The 18,679-nt window shown below is 44.3% G+C and overlaps 1 protein-coding gene across 1 annotated transcript in view; it reads right to left on the bottom strand.

Annotated features, from left to right (window-relative positions):
* LOC139227842 (neuron navigator 1-like) overlaps positions 1-18,679 on the bottom strand; it is a 629,647-nt gene that overhangs the window by 48,165 nt on the left and 562,803 nt on the right. Inside the window, exons 23-24 of the mRNA XM_070858918.1 lie at positions 14,439-14,536; positions 6,741-6,836 (exon numbers count right to left, since the gene is read on the bottom strand). Coding sequence (XP_070715019.1) covers positions 6,741-6,836; positions 14,439-14,536 — 194 coding nt within the window. The remainder of the gene's footprint in view (positions 1-6,740; positions 6,837-14,438; positions 14,537-18,679) is intronic.

Here is an 18,679-nt window from a genome sequence, read left to right on the forward strand (position 1 = left end):
CCCATCTTCTAGAGAGGAGAAAAGCTCTACTAAAAAATGCAAATGATCCTGATTAAGGAAAATCATCACTGTTCAGAATAGCATTCTATGGCTAATAGAACTTGCTTCCAGCCAACGACGCAACAGGATATTTAGGAACACAGAGTACAGCCAGATCCTTCAGCACAGAGTGCACATGTTTTGCAACTGGCCCATAGTGTGGAATATATTGACTGCCAATTTCTTCCTGAACAAGTGAACTCCTTGCTGAGATATGGTTGCATGCAAACCAATTACTGTCCAGTATCTCGCTCAAGTAGCCACTACTCATGAACCTTGATAACAAGTGCCAGCAGGCTCATCATCATAAGCAGTCCCTCGGAATCAAGGAAGACTTGCTTCCACTCTTAACATGAGTTCTTAGTGGCTGTACAGTCCAATACGAGAACCACAGTCTCTGTCACAGGTGGGACAGAGTCATTGAGGGAAGGGGTGGGTGGGACTGGTTTGCCGCATGCACTTTTCGCAGCCTGCGCTTGATTTCTGCATGCTCTCGGCGATGAGACTCAAGGAGCTCAGCGCCCTTCCGAATGTACTTCCTCCACTAAAGGCGGTCTTTGGCCAGGGACTCCCAGGTGTCAGTGGGGATGTTGCACTTAATCAGGGAGGCTTTGAGGGTGTCCTTGTAACGTTTTCGCTGCCCACCTTTGGCTGGTTTGCCTTGAAGGAGTTCAGAGTAGACCCGTCCTCAACAGTGACCGGGTCGGCTGGCCTCCCCATCTCCTTCAGCGACGACTGGACCTCTCCATCTCCACTGATGACCTAGCCTCCTCTCCTCCTCCAGCACGTGGTGAGTACCATGGCTATGACCCCCCTGCCCTCCCACTCTGAGCCAGCAGGCTATTCTATCACTGGTAGTCACCACAGGCAAGCCCAATCTTGTCTTCACCTGATGAAAGGTCATCAACCTGAAATGTTAGCTTTGCTTCTCTCTCCACAGATGCTACCTGACCTGCTGAGTGCTTCCAGCATTTTCTGGTTTCATTCTTGTCTTCTAATGTCGGATGTGCAATTATACTACTTCCAGCTGGTACTACTGGATAATGACTGGAAGCAGGAATCCTGACTGATTCCCCCGCCCGCCCTAGGAGCCTTTTGAAGTAAACTTCAAAAGATCAGCTAACTTAGCAAATGATGGGCAGCAAACCAAGCCAGTCCTCATATCTACAGCTCAGCTATTCACTTGATAAACTCAAGAGTTATAAGGAATAGAGCATGGCATTTAAACACCTCCTAAAAAATATTCTTTGATATATTTGAGTGTGGTAACTTGGTGAAGTTTGATTAATACAACTGAAAATTGGTTTATCACAAAAAACAAGCATTTTTATCAGAGGAATTAGTCACCACCTGTGAATGAGACAATTTTAAATAACTGAAAGTGACTTAAAAACTATACAGAACCATTTTCTAATTATATTGGTGTAGCGCAGTCAGTTTCTTAATTTAAGAGGGAAAATTTGGCATAAGGGGAATATACAAAATGTTTCAAGTTCGTTAACCAGAAAAGCGGTATGGCTGAAATCCTATTTTTCAGTACTCCATAAACTTCACTGTGTTTCAAGGTTTATAGACACATTGGAATGTTATCTTATCTCTCTTGCTTGACCAGATGGAGTTTTCCATTGTCACTATTGACCCCTTGCCCTGTTTACCTGCCCCTCTGGGTTTCCTGTGATGGGACCTCCTGTAATTAACCACTCAGATATGTTATTTCCTTTATACACCATTATAAAATGGACCACTACAAAGGCCGAGGTTAGCTTGTTTAAATTCCGAGCTGAGGTCCAGTCTTAACCATGGTAATTATAACAAAGTTCGATAGCCCCAATAACCAGAAGGCTGCCAGGTCAACATATTCTAGCAAGATGAGGTCACCCCAGGAAGACCTGCACTTGGTCTGTCAATCCAAGGTATTACTGATAAGGTAACCAATCAGGAGTCGTGGGAGGTTGTATTGGGGAAGCAAATGGTCTTTTGAACTGTGTATAAAAGATGGCTGATTTTGCTGTTCAGTGAGCATTTCCACTCACAGGAGGCTGTGTTGAGAAATTGCTCCCACTTTGTGATTAAAAGATCATTGAACCTTGCCTTCTGTCTCCGTCTATTGACTTCGAGGGTTGCTACATGGATTGGGACGAGTGTCGACCCCTTATATCAGGGGGCCCGCTCGTGGAAAGAGAAGCCTTTCCGCTATCCTCCTACATTTAGTAAATGTTTTAAAAATTATATTCAAAAGCTCTTAAAATGTACCTATTAATGTCCTTGCAATGAAAAAGAGCTTTATTTTAACAGCCTCCTCGAAGGCCTGTAAATGGGCATAATTAGCAGAAACTCCCAATGGTGATTAATTCGATCTGGAGGTGTGGAGAGTTTCGTGGGTGAGATCCAGCTTCTAGCACAATGTTTTTTAAACTAGCGCCAAAGATTGCAGAAACTCGATTTGTGCTGCTTGTTATTTGAGCTTGAAATTTTGCAATCTTTTGCACTGGTTTTGCCGATTTCTGGCAAATTGTGTTGAAAAAAATAGCACATCCTAGGCCTGTATATCTTGCATTTGCCTTGAATAATATATTTCTCAATAACATTTATAATTATATTGGAGTTTTTTACTCAACAAGCCAGTTTTGCAGTTATAATAGAACCATTATGTGAAGCTGCTGGGGATCAACAAAATAAACTACTGACTAGTTTATTGCTTAATTGCTCAGTTTTATTACCTAGTTTGGGAAATCTTCACATGCTATGGAAAATCTTTAAAAATAATTGGAGGATAGAAAATGAGTCTGTGCCAAAAGTAGGCATTAAACTAGGCAATGGAACTAGACAACTGATGGATCATATGGTTTTTCAGCTTCGGACTAAGGTTTGGAATCAGCTGATTGCTGATCAGTTTCACGTACACCTCGTGAAGTAGAAAGGAATTCAAAATAGAATAGTTCAGATTCGGTTACGGAATGTGATCAAGAAAATATACTGGGCGAAAGATTAATAAACTGGTTAATTGCCAGTAGGATTAGAAAAAATTGTATCTCAAAACAACTAATTAGGTAATACAATCATCTTTACAGAACTCCATTCAAATTTCTTTCCCTTACTGTAGCTAAAGATGTAAACAAAAAGCTCCACTGCAGAAGGGAGAGATTGGGAATATTATATAATATCACACGAGCACTGAAGTACCCCACGTATTTAATAACATGCATGGGAAAGGATTTTTTTTCCCATACATTCATGCCACACATGAACAAAATCATTAGAATTGATGATTATTGACCTTAAATTTTGAGTAAACTTCCTGTTTTAGGATGAAACCAATAACCACTCTGCCTTTGCCTCTATCCCAACTATTGGGGGAAAAACTCTGAAATCAGTGTTTTATTTATTGTTAAACTGTACCAAGAAAACACCTGAAATGCATTTCTTGAATTTGATTATTTCATAATTATTTTCATTTATATATGTCCCTCAAAGCTAGAATTCATGGAATCTGAGAAACTTACAGCACAGAAGGATTTTTGGACAGTGAGGGAATCGAGAGATATGGGGATAGAGTAGGAAAGTGGAGTTGAGGTAGAAGATCAGCCATGTTCTCATTGAATGGCGGAGCAGGTTCGAGGGGCCGAATGGCCTACTCCTGCTCCTAATTCTTATGTTCTTAAGGAGGCCATTCGGCCCGTCGTGCATGTGCTGGTTCTTTGAAAGAGCAGTCGTGCTTCGTCCCACCCGCCCCTGCCCCACTGCTTTTTGTCTGTAACCCTGTAAGTTCCTCATTCCCAAGTATCTGTCTGACTCCCTTTTAAAATTATTTATTTATGGAATCAGCTTCCACCACTTCTCAGGTAGGGCGTTCCAGATACTGACAACTCACTGAAAAAAAATCTCATCTCCCCTCTAGATATTTTGCCTATGATTTTAAAGCTATGACCTCTGGTTATTGACCCACTGGCCACAGGGTGTAGTTTTTCTCTATCAACTTTTATCAAGACCTCTCATTATTTTGAAAACCTCTATTAGGTCACCTCTTAGGGCTAAACTTTCCTATCATTTTTGGCGAGTTCTCGGCAATTTTCTCGGCGCTTCAGCTGTTTTTCCGCCCGGCGAAAGTTTCCCCATTTTTTTTTAAGTGGTATCACCCAATTCTGAAAAAGCCCACCGGAACCAAACGGATGTGCTCCGCCGAGAAGATCTCCAGGGCGTTAAGTTTAGACTCAACAGAAGCCCGTCCAGATCGCCCTGTGAAAGCTGCTTAACCAGGGTGGTAGTTGAGTACTCTGCAAAGAAAGGTAAATTAATGATTCTTTATTTAAAAAAATTTTTTAAGTGGCAGTTAGTTGTAAAAGTGTTTTGGGAATGCTTTTTACCTTTTTATTTGTTTATTTATTTTTTTAGTGAGAATTAAAAAAAAGGTTTTTCTCCCTCCCTAGACCCAACCGTAGCCTCAGGCTAAATTTTTTTTTTAAACTTCCGTTTTACTTAGTTTCCCCTTAACCGCCGAGAAAACTGGTGGGAATAAAAGGTGCAAGACCCATTTTCTCGCCGGGCGATTAGTTTTAATATAAAAGTGTAAATTTTCGCCAGCGTTACTTACCAAACGTTAGCGGTTTTTCTGTGCGGGCAATTGGGCGTTGAGGGGCTCTCGGGAAATTACCCCAGGGGAGCGTATCGGCTGCTGGTCGGTGCCCCCGACAGCTTTCCCCGGCGGGAAGCAGTGTGTGTCTGGGCGGCGCACCCGCCCTTAAAGGGGAGGGCGCATTGCCGCGGACGCCATTTTATTGTATTTGTTGGCCGATTGCCCGGTCGGGCCGACAATGGTGCCCATGGGTTCGGTCGGGCTGCCAACAGGCAGGCCGGCACAGCTTCTTGGGTGCCAGGCCGCTGGCCTGGCCGAAACCCTCCCTGGTGGACCAGTGGACCTAACTAAACACCACGCAGAGTTCGCAGCGGCTCTCCCCTTTAACTGAAGGGGAGGGACATTGTGACGTGTCACCATGATGTGGACCTTCGCGTTGGTTGCGCTGATGACTGGGAGGGGTAGCCGCCCCGACCGAAGGCCACTTCTGCCCCGCATCCGCCCAGAACACTGCCCTGCTGGAAAACAAAATTCTAAGACCTGAATTTCTGTCGGATCTAGGCAAAGAAACTTTTAAAAACAGTGAGTGCGCCTGTTTGGGGTGCGGCTCAATTTCGGCTCCTATGCCTCCTAGTTTCTATCTCTTCCTTGAATGCCTTATATTGCGCCATTACTGCTATAGTCTGCAATCGCCTTTTCTAATCTACCAGTGTTCGTTCCCATCTCAAATCACTGAAATTAGCTCTTCCCCAGTTGAGCATTTTTACCTTTCTGGTCTCTTTCCACAATTATTTTATGTTGTGGTCACCATTAAGCTCGATGATCCCCCATTGAAACACACTCCACTTGCCCTACTTCATTTATCAGAACTAGATCCAGCGCTGCTTCCTTCCTTCTTGGACTGGAAGCATATTGATCGAGAAAGTTCTCCTGTACACATCAGAAATTCCTCTCCTTCCCTTAATACATTTTTCCAAAGGGTAATTCAAGTCCCTAATACTACTCTAATTTTGTTTCATGGCTTTGAAATTTGCTCATCTATCTCCTTCTCACCGTTTGAAGCACGCTAAAAACTTCCCAGCTCTGTTCCTCAAGTCAAGCCAAATAGATTGAGTTCTAGACCCATCTAGTATATTCTTTCTATTTAGAACTGTAACATCTTCTTTTAATCAATACGGCAACACCTTCCCCTTTTTTCTTCTCTATCATTCGTGGCTATTTGGTAACCAGCAATATTAAGAACTCTTTCCTGGCCTTGTTTGAGTCACATTTCTGTTAATGCAAACATGTCATAATCCCATGTGGTAACTTGTGCCTGCAGCTCACCAACCTTATTAGTTACACTATGGACATTGACATATATAATTGAATCAGAAGGCAGTGGAAATGGAATGAGATTGTATGTTGAAGAAAAATGACAAGCTTGTCATGAGTAGATTTCCCGGAGGGAATAAGTGGAAAAAGGATGTCAGTAATTTATCTCAGAAATCTAGAGACTGTGAAAGTTCATCCATGCAAATACAGTGATGGGCATCAGCTGGAGAAAATAGAATATATGGGGGAGAAATTGGCCTGCGTCACACCCTTACGGTGAGGTAAATTATGATTTGGGGATGCAGTTTGGGCAGCAATCTCCTCGACCCGATTTCCCCTGTGGAGCTAGCTGCCAAATTGGAAAGCAGCAACTTCAGAATGTCCAGGAACTCCACGGTGTTAAGTGCTTGAATATGCTAAAAAGGGTCCAACCACCTGTTTTAGGACGCACTTCAGTTTCTCCATGTCTACTGTGACCTAACCAGTAGTCATGAAAGGAACTGCTGGAGGCTGCTCAGAAAAAGGCAAGTAATTTTTTTTTCTTTATAACCCATACAGTACTGAGGGCTGCTGCCAGCCTGGGCTTATGGCTCTCCAGTTAGCATCTTCCCCTCCCAGGACCTACTTGTGAGCCAGCTTGGCATTTAGGTCGGCTGACTTTGAGAAGGCCCTGACTGCTGAGCTGCATCGAGAGGCCCGATTGGTGTTAGCAGCTCGCCGGTTTTATGTAAATGAATCTTTCACCGGGTATGACAATTTTCAGAATTGTTCCTAGGTAGAAAAGTTATCATATATAGCAATAAAGCAAACAAACCTTAAATAGTTGGCAGATAACTCCATCTAACATAGTCCAGTCAGTTGTTCCATTTACTTTGGTGGAACCAATGAAAAACTCTTGCTGCTTTGTGGTCTGTTTGGAGAGAGAAAACAATCTGTTGTATCTGGTAGGATCCTGTCTCTCACCGGAATATTTTGAAATATTTTATTCTGTATATACACATATATACATATACACATATATGTATTTGAAAAATGCGTTTGCTTTGTAATTGAAGTTTAAGTAGGTAGAGAACTAAATTTAGAAGTGGATCTTTTCCAGTACTTGAACTCATAAATTTCCTGACAGTTGCAAAAATTGGAAAATCAATCAACCAAACCCTGTGCACTTGGGTTAATTTAAGAAATAGTATTTTTGGAGTTAGGCAATAACATACAAAGCAGGCGTACTATATTGGGAACTGAAGAAAAAGGTGCAATTGTAAGTTAAGCTTTTCAATCAACCAGACCAACTTCAATTCCCAGATCGACTAGAAACACATTATTCCTATTTAAGTAAAATGTTGAAGAAATTGACTGCCTTGCTGAAGAAAGCAGATATATTTTTGTGATAAAACTGGTGCTGTTTTCACCTCAGACTAATATCAGTACAATGTAAGATGCAGGATCAGGCAGTTTTTCAGAATATCTAGAGACTATTTTCCTCAGCTTAACACTTCGCATGCCCAAGTTTTTGGGCAATAGTCAGGGAAAAAGTAGCTACAGCCCATAATATTGAGTCTCCATCTCATTTGTACTTGATGCAAATGATGTGGGAATGATGCCACAATGCTTCCCATATTATTTTCAGCGAGAATCAACATTCAAAAATTACGCTAGAATACTGGGTATCAGAGTAGTTTAGAGGACCTGCAATTCCTGGAAAAGTAGTCTTTTTTTGAGACAGCAGAGATGTATTGCAAGGCTTAGGCCATAGGTTCCTATACCTGGCAGGAGTGAACACACCTCAATTTCACCTCAAGTTAACATTGCTACAGGCTTTTAAGGAGGACCACTGGACAACTTTCTGGTTTCATTTGGAGCAACCACCAAATTCTGCCCCACCCATTACTTAGTCAACATTTTTATAACAGCTTGGGTCAACCAAGTCAAGTGCTTATGAAAAGCATACCACCCGATTTAGGCTGGGTGAGTGGTGGTAATCTAATTATAAGTGTCAGCTGTGGCTTAGTGGGTAGCACACTCGCATCTGAGTCAGAAGGTTGTGGGTTCAAGTCCCACTCCAGGAGCTTGAGCACATAAATCCAGGCTGACAGTCCAGTGCAGTGTTGAGGGAGTGCTGCATTGTGGAAGTTGCTGTCTTTCAGATAAGACATTAAACCAAGGGCCCGTCTGACCTCTCAGGTGGATGTAAAACATCCCATGGCATTATTTCGAAGAAGAGCAGGGGAGATATCCCCGGTGTCCTGGCCAATAAATGGTGCAGGTCTGATGACATCATCGACGACTCGCTTCATATTTAAAGCAGCTTTGCAGTGATCTCACTTGAAGATTGCCAGAGTAGTTTTATATATTTGGAAGGCCAGGCCAGGTCCAAGACCACCCCAACCTCTGTCGTCGAGCATCTGCGCACATACTGAGGCTGAACTCCAGGACATAGTCGACGTATTTACTGAGGCATATGAAAGCATGGGCCTTATGCTAAACATCAGTAAGACAAAGGTGCTCCAACAGCCTGTCCTCATCGCACAGCACTGCCCCCCAGTCATCAAGGTCCACGGCACGGCCCTGGACAACATGGACCACTTCCTTCATCTCGGGAGCCTCCTATCAACAAGAGCAGGCATTGACGACGAGATTCAACACCGCCTCCAGTGCGCCAGTGCAGCCTTCGGCCGCCTGAGGAAAAGAGTGTTTGAAGACCAGGCCCTCAAATCTGCCACCAAGCTCATGGTCTACAGGGCTGTAGTAATACCCGTCCTCCTGTATGGTTCAGAAACATGGACCATGTACAGTAGACATCTCAAGTCACTGGAGAAATACCACCAATGATGTTTCCGCAAGATCCTACAAATCCCCTGGGAGGACAGACGCACCAATGTTAGCGTCCTCGTCCAGGCCAACATCACCAGCATTGAAGCACTGACCAGACTTGATCAGCTCCGCTGGACAGGCCACATAGTTCGCATGCCAGACACGAGACTCCCAAAGCAAGCGCTCTACTCGGAACTCTTTCACGGAAAACAAGCCAAAGGAGGACAGCGGAAATGTTACGACGACACCCTCAAAGCCTCCGAGAAAGTGCAATATCCCCACTGATACCTGGGAGTCCCTGGCCAAAGACCGGTCTAAGTGGAGGAAGTGCATCCGGGAGGTCGCTGAGCACCTCAAGTCTCGTCGTCGAGAGCATGCAGAAATCAAGCGCAGGCAGCGGAAAGAGCGTGCGGCAAACCAGTCCCACCCACCCCTTCCCTCAACGACTATCTGTCCCACCTGTGACAGAGACTGTGATTCTCATATTAGACTGTGCAGAAACTTAAGAGCTGATGCTAAGAGTAGAAGCAAGTCTTCCTCGATCCCGAGGGACTGCCTATGATGATGATACATTTGGAAGGATGGACAGCCAAAGGCAAAGGGCTGCCCCATGCTTCTCTGATTCATCTCTGCATACTCTGTTGGAGGCTGTCGGAGCAAACAAGGAGATCCTCTTTCCTGCTGCTAGGTAAAGGAGACCTTCACAAGAAACAAAAAGAACCTGACTGGTTGTCGCCAAGGGCGTCAGCAGCAGGGATGTGGTGAGGAGGACCTGGATAGAGTGCAGGAAGCGCTTCAATTATCTCATGTCAGGAAAGGTGAGTGCAACGCCACACTCTCCCTCATCCTGAAGTGCCAGTCACCACATCCCCATCAGTAACCTTCCCAAGCATACTCCTGCACATCATTCGTCATACCAACCTACCTTCCAGGTCCACCCATCCCTCTCTCTCTATCTATCTACATACTCACATCCCCATCTGACTAACCACCCCTCACACTCATCCTAATGCAATCAAAGCAAGTAACACCACAGAAGGAGGCCATCTGGCATTGGCACCCCACTCCCTCACAGTCACCCTCTACAGATATAACCCATCCATTCCTTACACTCATTCCATCACTCTCAGTCAAATTTCTCTTCTTTCCCTCATTGCAGGAGAAGAGAGTCCACAACAGAGAGAGAGGGAGAGAACCGGAGGTGGCCCTCCAATAAAGTAATCGCACATCTTATAGCAGCAGAGGCAGCGGCTATGGAAATTTCAGTAGCTCGAGAGACGCTGGTGGTGGAAGGTGGAGAGAGGGGGTCATCCCAGCAACCTGGTGACAGGATCATATCTCAAAGTTACATGGCATATGGTGACTGATGTTAGCAGCCAATGAAATGTCATCATGTGCATAATGGTAAAATTACCCATTCTTATCATAATATTTCTAATTCATCTCTTTACTCTCCCACAGGTCCCACAACTATCCCCCACCCACTGTCCAGCTGGGGGAGGAAGACGACTCCTCAAAGGAGCCTCCAACCTCTGAGGCTGCACCATTACCAGACCCAAGCATAGCCAGCACAAGCGCGGTTACTCACACGTCGGTGGGTCCTTTGCGCCAGTGAGTAACTGCTCTGGTACTGGAGTAGAGTGGTCACCCGGTGTCTCACAATTCACAAGTGAGAAAGAGCAGGTGGAGTGAACATGGACAGCAATGGAGATTCCTCACCAGAGGGCGCAGGACGCTCTAAGCTCTGCTGAGCTGCAGGCGGATGCTAAGCCTCGGGGACCATCGAGAAAAACAGTGATCTTGGAGGGGCAGCAACAATTGCATGAGGGTCTGGCATCTTTTACAGCCACGATGTCTGCAAATGTTCAGAGAATGGAGGAGTCCATCTCCAACATGAGCACCACCATGTCGCAGGCGATAGCGGCGATGTACTCCTCCATGGAAAGGATGACCACCTGTACAGAGCAGTAAATGCGGCAGTCACATGAGCACATGCTAGTTATGGACAACAGATGGCAGGTGCTCATAGACCTCCTCTCTTGGAGGGATGTAACCGTTGACTTGGGCCTTCATCGTCCCACTGCTGTGCAGCAAGGTGCTCACCAGCTCCTTGCTAGCAGGGAAGTGCGGTGACCCGTGAGAGGGATGATGGCACGAGAGGACATGGAAGTGGGGGCTCTTCTCAAAGCGCAAGTTAAGTAAATCTGGTCATAATGAGGCCATCCCGGGCAGCAATGTGTGCTGCTGCTGGTGCCATCTGCATCTCGGGTTCCTCGTCCTCCTGTTCGTCGTCCTCCTCTGTGCTCTGCAACTTGCTCCTCCTGCAGCTCCAATCCTCGCTGCTGCAGTTTGTTGTGCAGTGCGTAGCAGACGGCGATGATTCTGGAAACCTTGGCTGGTGCATACTGAAGGGCTCCTCCAGATCGGTCAAGGCATCTGAAGCGCATCTTCTGCATGCCAATTGCTTGTTCTATGACACTTCTGATATGGCTCTCATTATCATGCTTCTCGGCCTCATTACTTGGCCTCCTCAGGGGCGTCATGAACCATGTCTTCAGTGGATAGCCTTTGTCCCCAAGCAGCCAGCTAGTAAGTTTGTTTGAAGGTGCGAAGTGCTGAGGGAGGGTGAACTGGTGCAGCACGAAAGAGTCATGGCAACTGCCAGGGAATCTGGCGCACACATGCATAAGCATCTTTTTTGGTTGCAGACAAGCTGCACATTGAGGGAGTGGAAGGCTTTGTGGTTCACAAACACTATGGGTGATGATGGGGAGCCTTCATGGCCATATGTGTGCAGTCGATGACACCCTGCACCTGTGGGAAGCTAGCCAAAGCTGCAAAGCCGAGCGCACACTCAGTAATACTGGTTTCATCAGTGGCAACCTTGATATAATTGGCTGACTTGTGAAACATGGAATTGGTCACCTGGATGTTACATCTGTGGGCGGTCGACTGAGATCTCGCAAATGTCTGCTGCAGATCCCTGGAAGTAGCCTGAGGCAAAGAAGTTTAGGGTGGTGACTTTCACAGTTACTGGTAAGGAGAGGCCACCAAGATCTCTGGGCAGCAGGTCTTGTTCCAACAAGCTCCAAATGTCTGCGACAACCTGGCGCAGCCTCCTGAAGCACTGCTGCTCAGTCTTGTTGAGGAAGCTCATTCTCTGCCTGTGTTAGGGGTATCGCTTCTGGCATGGTGCAGCCTGAACTGACCCCCTCTCTCCTGTGGAGCATCAGGTCATTGAGGAGAAGGTTGGTGTTGTGATTCCTGGTCCTGCTGGTGTGGCTGGTGGTGGTGCTCACCTTGGTCTGATTCGGAGGATCAAGGTGAGACAGTATAAGCGGCACGTGGCATGCTGATGTCATAGATGGCAGGTCAAGTAGCGATCAGAGGGCCAATCCCTCAATGTTCTAATACTGACTATCAATGTGCTGAGAGTGGCTTTCGAGGTTGGAGAAATGACCTGCAAGCTCCAGAATCCTAAATCTGTGCATCAAATGGAGTCAGCAAGAACCTTTCCCTTCGGCAACGAGTGAGGTGCAAGGTATGTGTATTTATGTGGTATTCCCAGCTGTCAATTAATGCCCTTGCACAATGGCCACTGAGTTTCCACCTCCCCTTCACAGCCGAGGTTCCCGAGCTGCGTGCTTCTTGTGTTCATGTCATTAAATTCAAAAGCTGCAGTTAAAAACCCTCTTAAGTGTCTGATAACAAGCAGTTAAATGAGTTGTGTAGATCGCCCGCCTCTACCGATCGGGTCCGTGGCAGTTGGGGAACTTTCTCAAGTTAAAGGAGCGAGGAGGCAGGATGACGGTAGGTTCCCGATGCGCTGCCTATTCTCTGACATTCTTACAGCCAGTCCAAGCTCCAAACCCACACACAGCAACGGGAAAATCCCGCCCATTGTCTTACTTTGTAATAATCTCACATGGGGTGTGTCAACTACATAACTTGTTCAATAAGTTCTTATTAGTTTTATTCTGGTAAATCTGTGCCAGGCTGTTTCACCTTTCACTTTTTGTTGGAATGAGGTAAAACTGCAACAAGGCTTCTTGCCTGATTAGCCGGAAAAAAAAGTTTGTGTGTTGCTTTAACCCAATTAAGTTTTCTATTTTAGTGTGGCTAGTCCAATGTGAAAATGATACAAGTGTAGATCAAAATAAGCAAATCAAAATATTTTCTTAATAATGAGAAACTAGGAACTGTGCAGGAACAAAGGGATTTGGGTGTCCATGTACACCAATCATTAAAAGCCAATGCACAGGTACAAAAAATAATCAGAAAGGATAATGGAATGTTGGCTGTTATCTCACAGGGCTGTAATACAAAATGGAGGAAGCTATGCTTCAGTTGTACAGACCTTCGCTCACACCCCACTTGGAATACTCGTTCAATGTTGGTAACAGCACCTCAGGAAGAATATTTTGGCATTATAGTGTAGATTCACCAGAATTATATCAGGGCTTAAAAGGATTACATGATGATGACAGGTTGTATAAACTTGGCTTACTCTGTCTCTCCCCATAGTCCCTTCTTAATCTTCTCTAGCAATGCTCATCTCCATTACTCCTGCCAGCAAATTTAGCTCTTGTTCGAACAGCTAATCAATCAGCTAATCTACTGCCTTTCCCATGTACCTGCCTCCAACTGCAGCCACTGAAACCGCCAGAGATCCAAGAGATGCCAGCAACCTTCTCTCATCTAAAGAGGTGAGTACCAAAGGCATTAAATAGGTAAGTCCTGCATTGCAAGCACTTTAAGACCAGAGACAGTTGATGGGATCACTGCAGGTGAGTTGAGTGCATATTACTGATTGATTGTCATTTGGGGGGACAATAGTTCCCATCAGGGAGCTCTTTTTCCAGCTCTGTTGAATCTGCGGCCAGGCGTGGTGGGAAAATTATGAGCTGATCAGATCAGATCAGCCTACTGTTCAGCTACTGTACTGCCAGCTAATCTTGCTGGCGGAAGGACCATAGTTTAAAAAAAAACAATTCTGCTACTCCTAATTCCCATTGATCTCCCATTATACATCAAAATCCTTGTGGATAATGGACAATACAGAAAAGATGATCGAGGTTTTGCTTTAAATAACACATTAAAATAGAAACATGGGTCAATTACTTTTTTGTCCATTCCTTTTCTTTTTCTGCCAATATTTTCCCCTATTGCACCCCCCCCCCCTCTCGTTGTCTGACGATATTAACTGGGATACAGTTCCCCAGACGCTGGTCACCCTACGCTACATCACCCAAGTGGCAATACGTCAAGTGGGAGCTAAGATCATAGGGTAATTTTTCCCAATCTTCCCCCAGCACCAGCATGCATGGAAATATTGCCATGGCGATTTTCTGATTTTTATGATACATGGCGAGCATTGGAAAACTATTTGAGCACAGGGGTCACGACAGCTGAGCCAGATTCATCTGACATCAAAATGTGTGCACTTGCTGATAGCAATTGGGAGCAGGAACATTAGCTGACTTTCCCCTTCTTAACACAAGAGTACAGAAGTCAACACTAGTGCTCTCACTGCTACCTATAATGCATTCAACTACTTCAACACAGGACCAGGGATCATAACCAAAGATCATTCTGCCTGTATGGATTCAGCTATTCATAGTCTTGACTGGGGAAACCTTGGTCAATTCATTTTCATTGTATTGTAGATTCCAAATTATGTCTATATTAATATGCATCTTACTTCATTACAAATCTGCTCTTCAGTCAGAAGGACCACAATTCTAACATTTCTTTCTTCTTTCAGGGATGAACTGGTCACCCCATCCATTGGGGATACATCTGAATCAGAAACAGAGAAAAATAGTATTACTATAAACCTGAATTTAACTAATGGGACCACATCTGTACCATCATTTTCATGCAACACCAAATTATGTATCTTATTCATATGTAGGGATAAGAAACATTCATGCCACAGAAGGATAAGCATCACTAAAGTCAGATAAAAGTAATTTCTTAAACTAGACTGAAATTGTCCATAACTGGTTGCCTTAATAAAAAATTCACATTGCATCACTAATTAAGATAACTAGGTATGTTATGTGGGGTTTTATCTGATATTGAAAAGTCAGATAACTAAGTGTTAAAATACAATTTTACTGGACTGCTAACACTAGGAAGCAGACATAGACTGTGGAGTAAAAGTTCACAATGGACACTAAGACAGGGACAAATCTTTTCTGTCGCATTTATGCTGACACAAACACTGACAATAAGCTTAAGTGTGCATTTGTTGTTCTATAATGCATTGTGCGACACTCATCGCTGAGTGCATGCAAATCAAGTGCAGGCAGCAGAAAGAATGTGCGGCAAACCTGTCCCACCCTCCCTTACCCTCAACGACTGTCTGTCCCACCTGTGACAGGGACTGTGGCTCTCGTATTGGACTATTCAGCCACCTAAGGACTCATTCTAAGAGTGGAAGAAAGTCTTCCTCGATTCCGAGGGACTGCTTATGATGAATCTGCACGGCTCTCCTTTTTGGACATGGATGTTAAATCTGTTGCTCTCCACATCACAATTTGCCTATTTCAAGAACATTGACCGACTTGGCTAGAGCCTTTGCATTCTCCTCTCTTCCTTCTTTCAACAGGTTGGGTGCATGTCCTTGGGACCCAGTGATTTATTCACCTTGGGTTCCACTAATATTATAAAAAGAATATAGAGGCAGTGGAGAGGGTGCAAAAAAGATTTACACGGACGATACCAGAACTGCGAGGTTATTTTAGATTTCTAGACACAAAAGACATCAAGGGGTATGGCGAAAAAGCAGGAATATGGTGTTGAAATAGAGGATCAGCCATGATTATATTGAATGGCGGTGCAGACTCGAAGGGCCGAATCACCTACTACTGCTCCTATTTTCTATTTTTCTATGTTTCTATGATGATGATGATGATGATGTGCGACAATGGAGGTGAACTGACTCTATTTGGCATTTTAATTATAATAGATGTGTAAATAAAGTGAATTATACATACATCTACTTTTTTTACTAAAATCAGTAAAGAAAATAATTTCACTCCCTCTGTAACTAAATGCAAATTTACACACTTCAACGCACATCTACTATCGTCACCAGCTCCATTACTCAGCACCAGGAAAGGTTGGGCCATTTTGCTTTACATTGGTATTCCTTACATGTATTTAATGAGATAGAATCAGGTGTGTAAAGAAAAATAAAAGTACAACATACAAAGAAACCAACATAGTGGCCACTCCATCAAAACTAGCATTTTACAGAGTTCTCGGTAAAAGGCATTTGTCACACCACTAAAAATATGAGGTTTTGTTGATGCCACAAATAGCAGTGAAACACACCAAATTTAAATGGATGCCCTATTTTGCAGAAATGCCAATTTTCACCAACGCTGCATACTTATTTTGGATTGTGCTCGATCCATTTGCACCAAAACATCTAACACAATTTATTTGCACTGTAGTAAATATAGAATCAAGTCAACTGTGGTTATGATTATATGGAGTCACAGAATGTTACAGCACAGAAATAAGTCTTTAACTCCATCAAGTATGTGTTGGTGTTTTTCTCCATATGAGCCACATGGCCGAATCCCATTCTGTTCTGCAGACCCCATACCTTTTACTGGGCGTGCTAAGAGCTCTGTAGGGTTGCACAAATCAATGTCCACTCTAAATGATTTTTGATACATAAAACCAGAACAATACCATGAAATGTTGCTGCATGAGCATTTACAGAAAGGCTAGTTTCCATATCCCAAAACACCAAAACAAATGGTTTCATTTGTAACATTAGGTGATTCATATATAAATTAAGGGGGCCAAAATTGCACACCGCCGGAAACGAGGCGCACCTACCTTTTCGATGTGTTCTGGCCGCCCATGCATTAGGGCGGCCTAATCGTCGAAATTCAGCTCTTCTGGGATTTTTTGCGAGCCGGGTGGAAGTGGCCTCATCACGGGGGTGGAGATGGGGGCGGAGCAGAGTGCCCGTAAACAGCGGGGAAGAATAGCCGAGGCTGTCGGTCATCGCGCTGGCGCGTTACATGTCTCTCCCCTTCAGTTAAGGGGAGGACCACTGTGAACCTCTGCAGCCACTTTAGTGGCAAACATTGGGCCACAAGGGAGGATTTTAGCCAGGCCAGTGGCCTGGCACCTAAGAGGGGGGGGGAGGGCGGGGGTGGAGGCAGGTGCCTGTTGGAGGCCCAGCCGAACCCACACTCATAACTGCCGGCCCGACCTGGCAGTCGGCTGACAAACAAAATTAACATGGCGGCACAGAGAGTGTACCAAGAGCAAAAGCTGTCGGGGGTACCAAGCTGAGATGGGGTCGTTCCCGTGGGGCAATTTCGCAAGGGGGTCCCCACCAGTCAGGAAGGAGTCGGCACGTGCACGCCGCGGCGGGAAAACAAGCGGAGTGATCCTGGACATTGCTCCAAACCCGAGGTAGGGCAATTTCCAAAATGGTGGCCCCTCCGCGGAGAGTTCACGGCCATTCAGAAGGGGCAATTTCGGCCCCAAGATGTCTTATCTACACTCTTTATATTTCTAACAGCAAACACTTAAACATTCGGCAAGTTTACATTTGAATGATTGAGGCGGGGTGGGTGGAGTGGAGGTGCAGAATTGCACACAAATTAAATCCTAGAAGCAGATTTTTGTCTTTATTGCCTGGGCATGAAGCATAGCCTGGGATCAGCACAAAGAGGAAAATCGAGTCGGGAGGAAAGCTTGGCCTTAACATAGCCTGCAGGATCTTCCATCCACTTATTTAGTTGGGAGGAAAATCAGGCAGGCTCTGTTGTGGGTGTGCAATCCTTTCCGCCTGTATTTCTGTCTGTGCTCCAACCAAGTAATATTTTACACCCAAGTAATAAAGACTAAAATCTACCCCCTACTGCAAATATTTATCAGTGTACAATTTATACTAAAGATTTTTATATAAGTGTTATCTTAAATCTTATTATATACATATGCATATATATTATTCATGGCATTAAAAATGTTTTTGCTCTTGCTGACTGATTCTGTCATTACTGGGGTTCATTGGAGTCTGATTTTATTTGTACAAGATATTTCAATGTTGATACCTTTATGCTTTCTTCAATTCTACTTTGTTCTTTTGCCTTTGATTACCATTTCCTTCTCTTCTATTTTTTGCCTTTTTATGTTTATTTTTACACTATAAAATTCATCTCTACCTGAAATTTGTGTTATTCTATTAATTGTCATTCACTACCGATTCGAGAATGGCAAAACCCGAGAGCAAGGTGCAGCTGACAGCATCCGACTTTTATCATCGGTTGTGCTTGCCTGCTACTTGGAATCTGCCTCCCAGGAGGGAGTTCTCCACACGCATGTGCAAGTCCACCCGGTGGCTATTCTTAATGCTATGAGTGTATGGGTAGCACGGTTTCCTTTCCAACAACATTAAAAAGATTCAATACCAAGTTATTGTAGTGCCAGGAGACCCAATTTCCCATAACACTTGTAAACATAACTTGAGACTGGACTGGAGTTATACTCCACCTGTGTCAAAGCAACTTTCTAGAAGAGGTCTCAAATCACTTGGATTTATTGGATCTGGGAGTCAGATTTTGACCCAACATCAGTTATACTGCCACTTTTACCTTAATGCATACCAAAACCACTTTGCATTAATGTGAAAGTGGTAGTGTAATAACAGCTTCAGTCAGGCTGGAATCCATTGAGTTAGTGAAGCCCAGCAGAATTTTGTTATAAATATCTCTTCTCTTTCTCTCGCTAAAAAAAAGTAGTTTCCATTTTTAGGACATCTACCACACTCAGTAATTCCAAGTTAGGGACCTAAAGGCCTGCATTATGGGTTACTCTATTCCTAGCATCTCATCTTTCAACCAACAGGAAGTAGAATTGAAGCATGAAGAGTCAGCCAAGATCAGGCCAGGTTTAATGATAGCTGTT

This window comes from Pristiophorus japonicus, chromosome 17, assembly GCF_044704955.1.
Source record: "Pristiophorus japonicus isolate sPriJap1 chromosome 17, sPriJap1.hap1, whole genome shotgun sequence".
Classification (NCBI taxonomy): Eukaryota; Metazoa; Chordata; class Chondrichthyes; family Pristiophoridae; genus Pristiophorus; species Pristiophorus japonicus.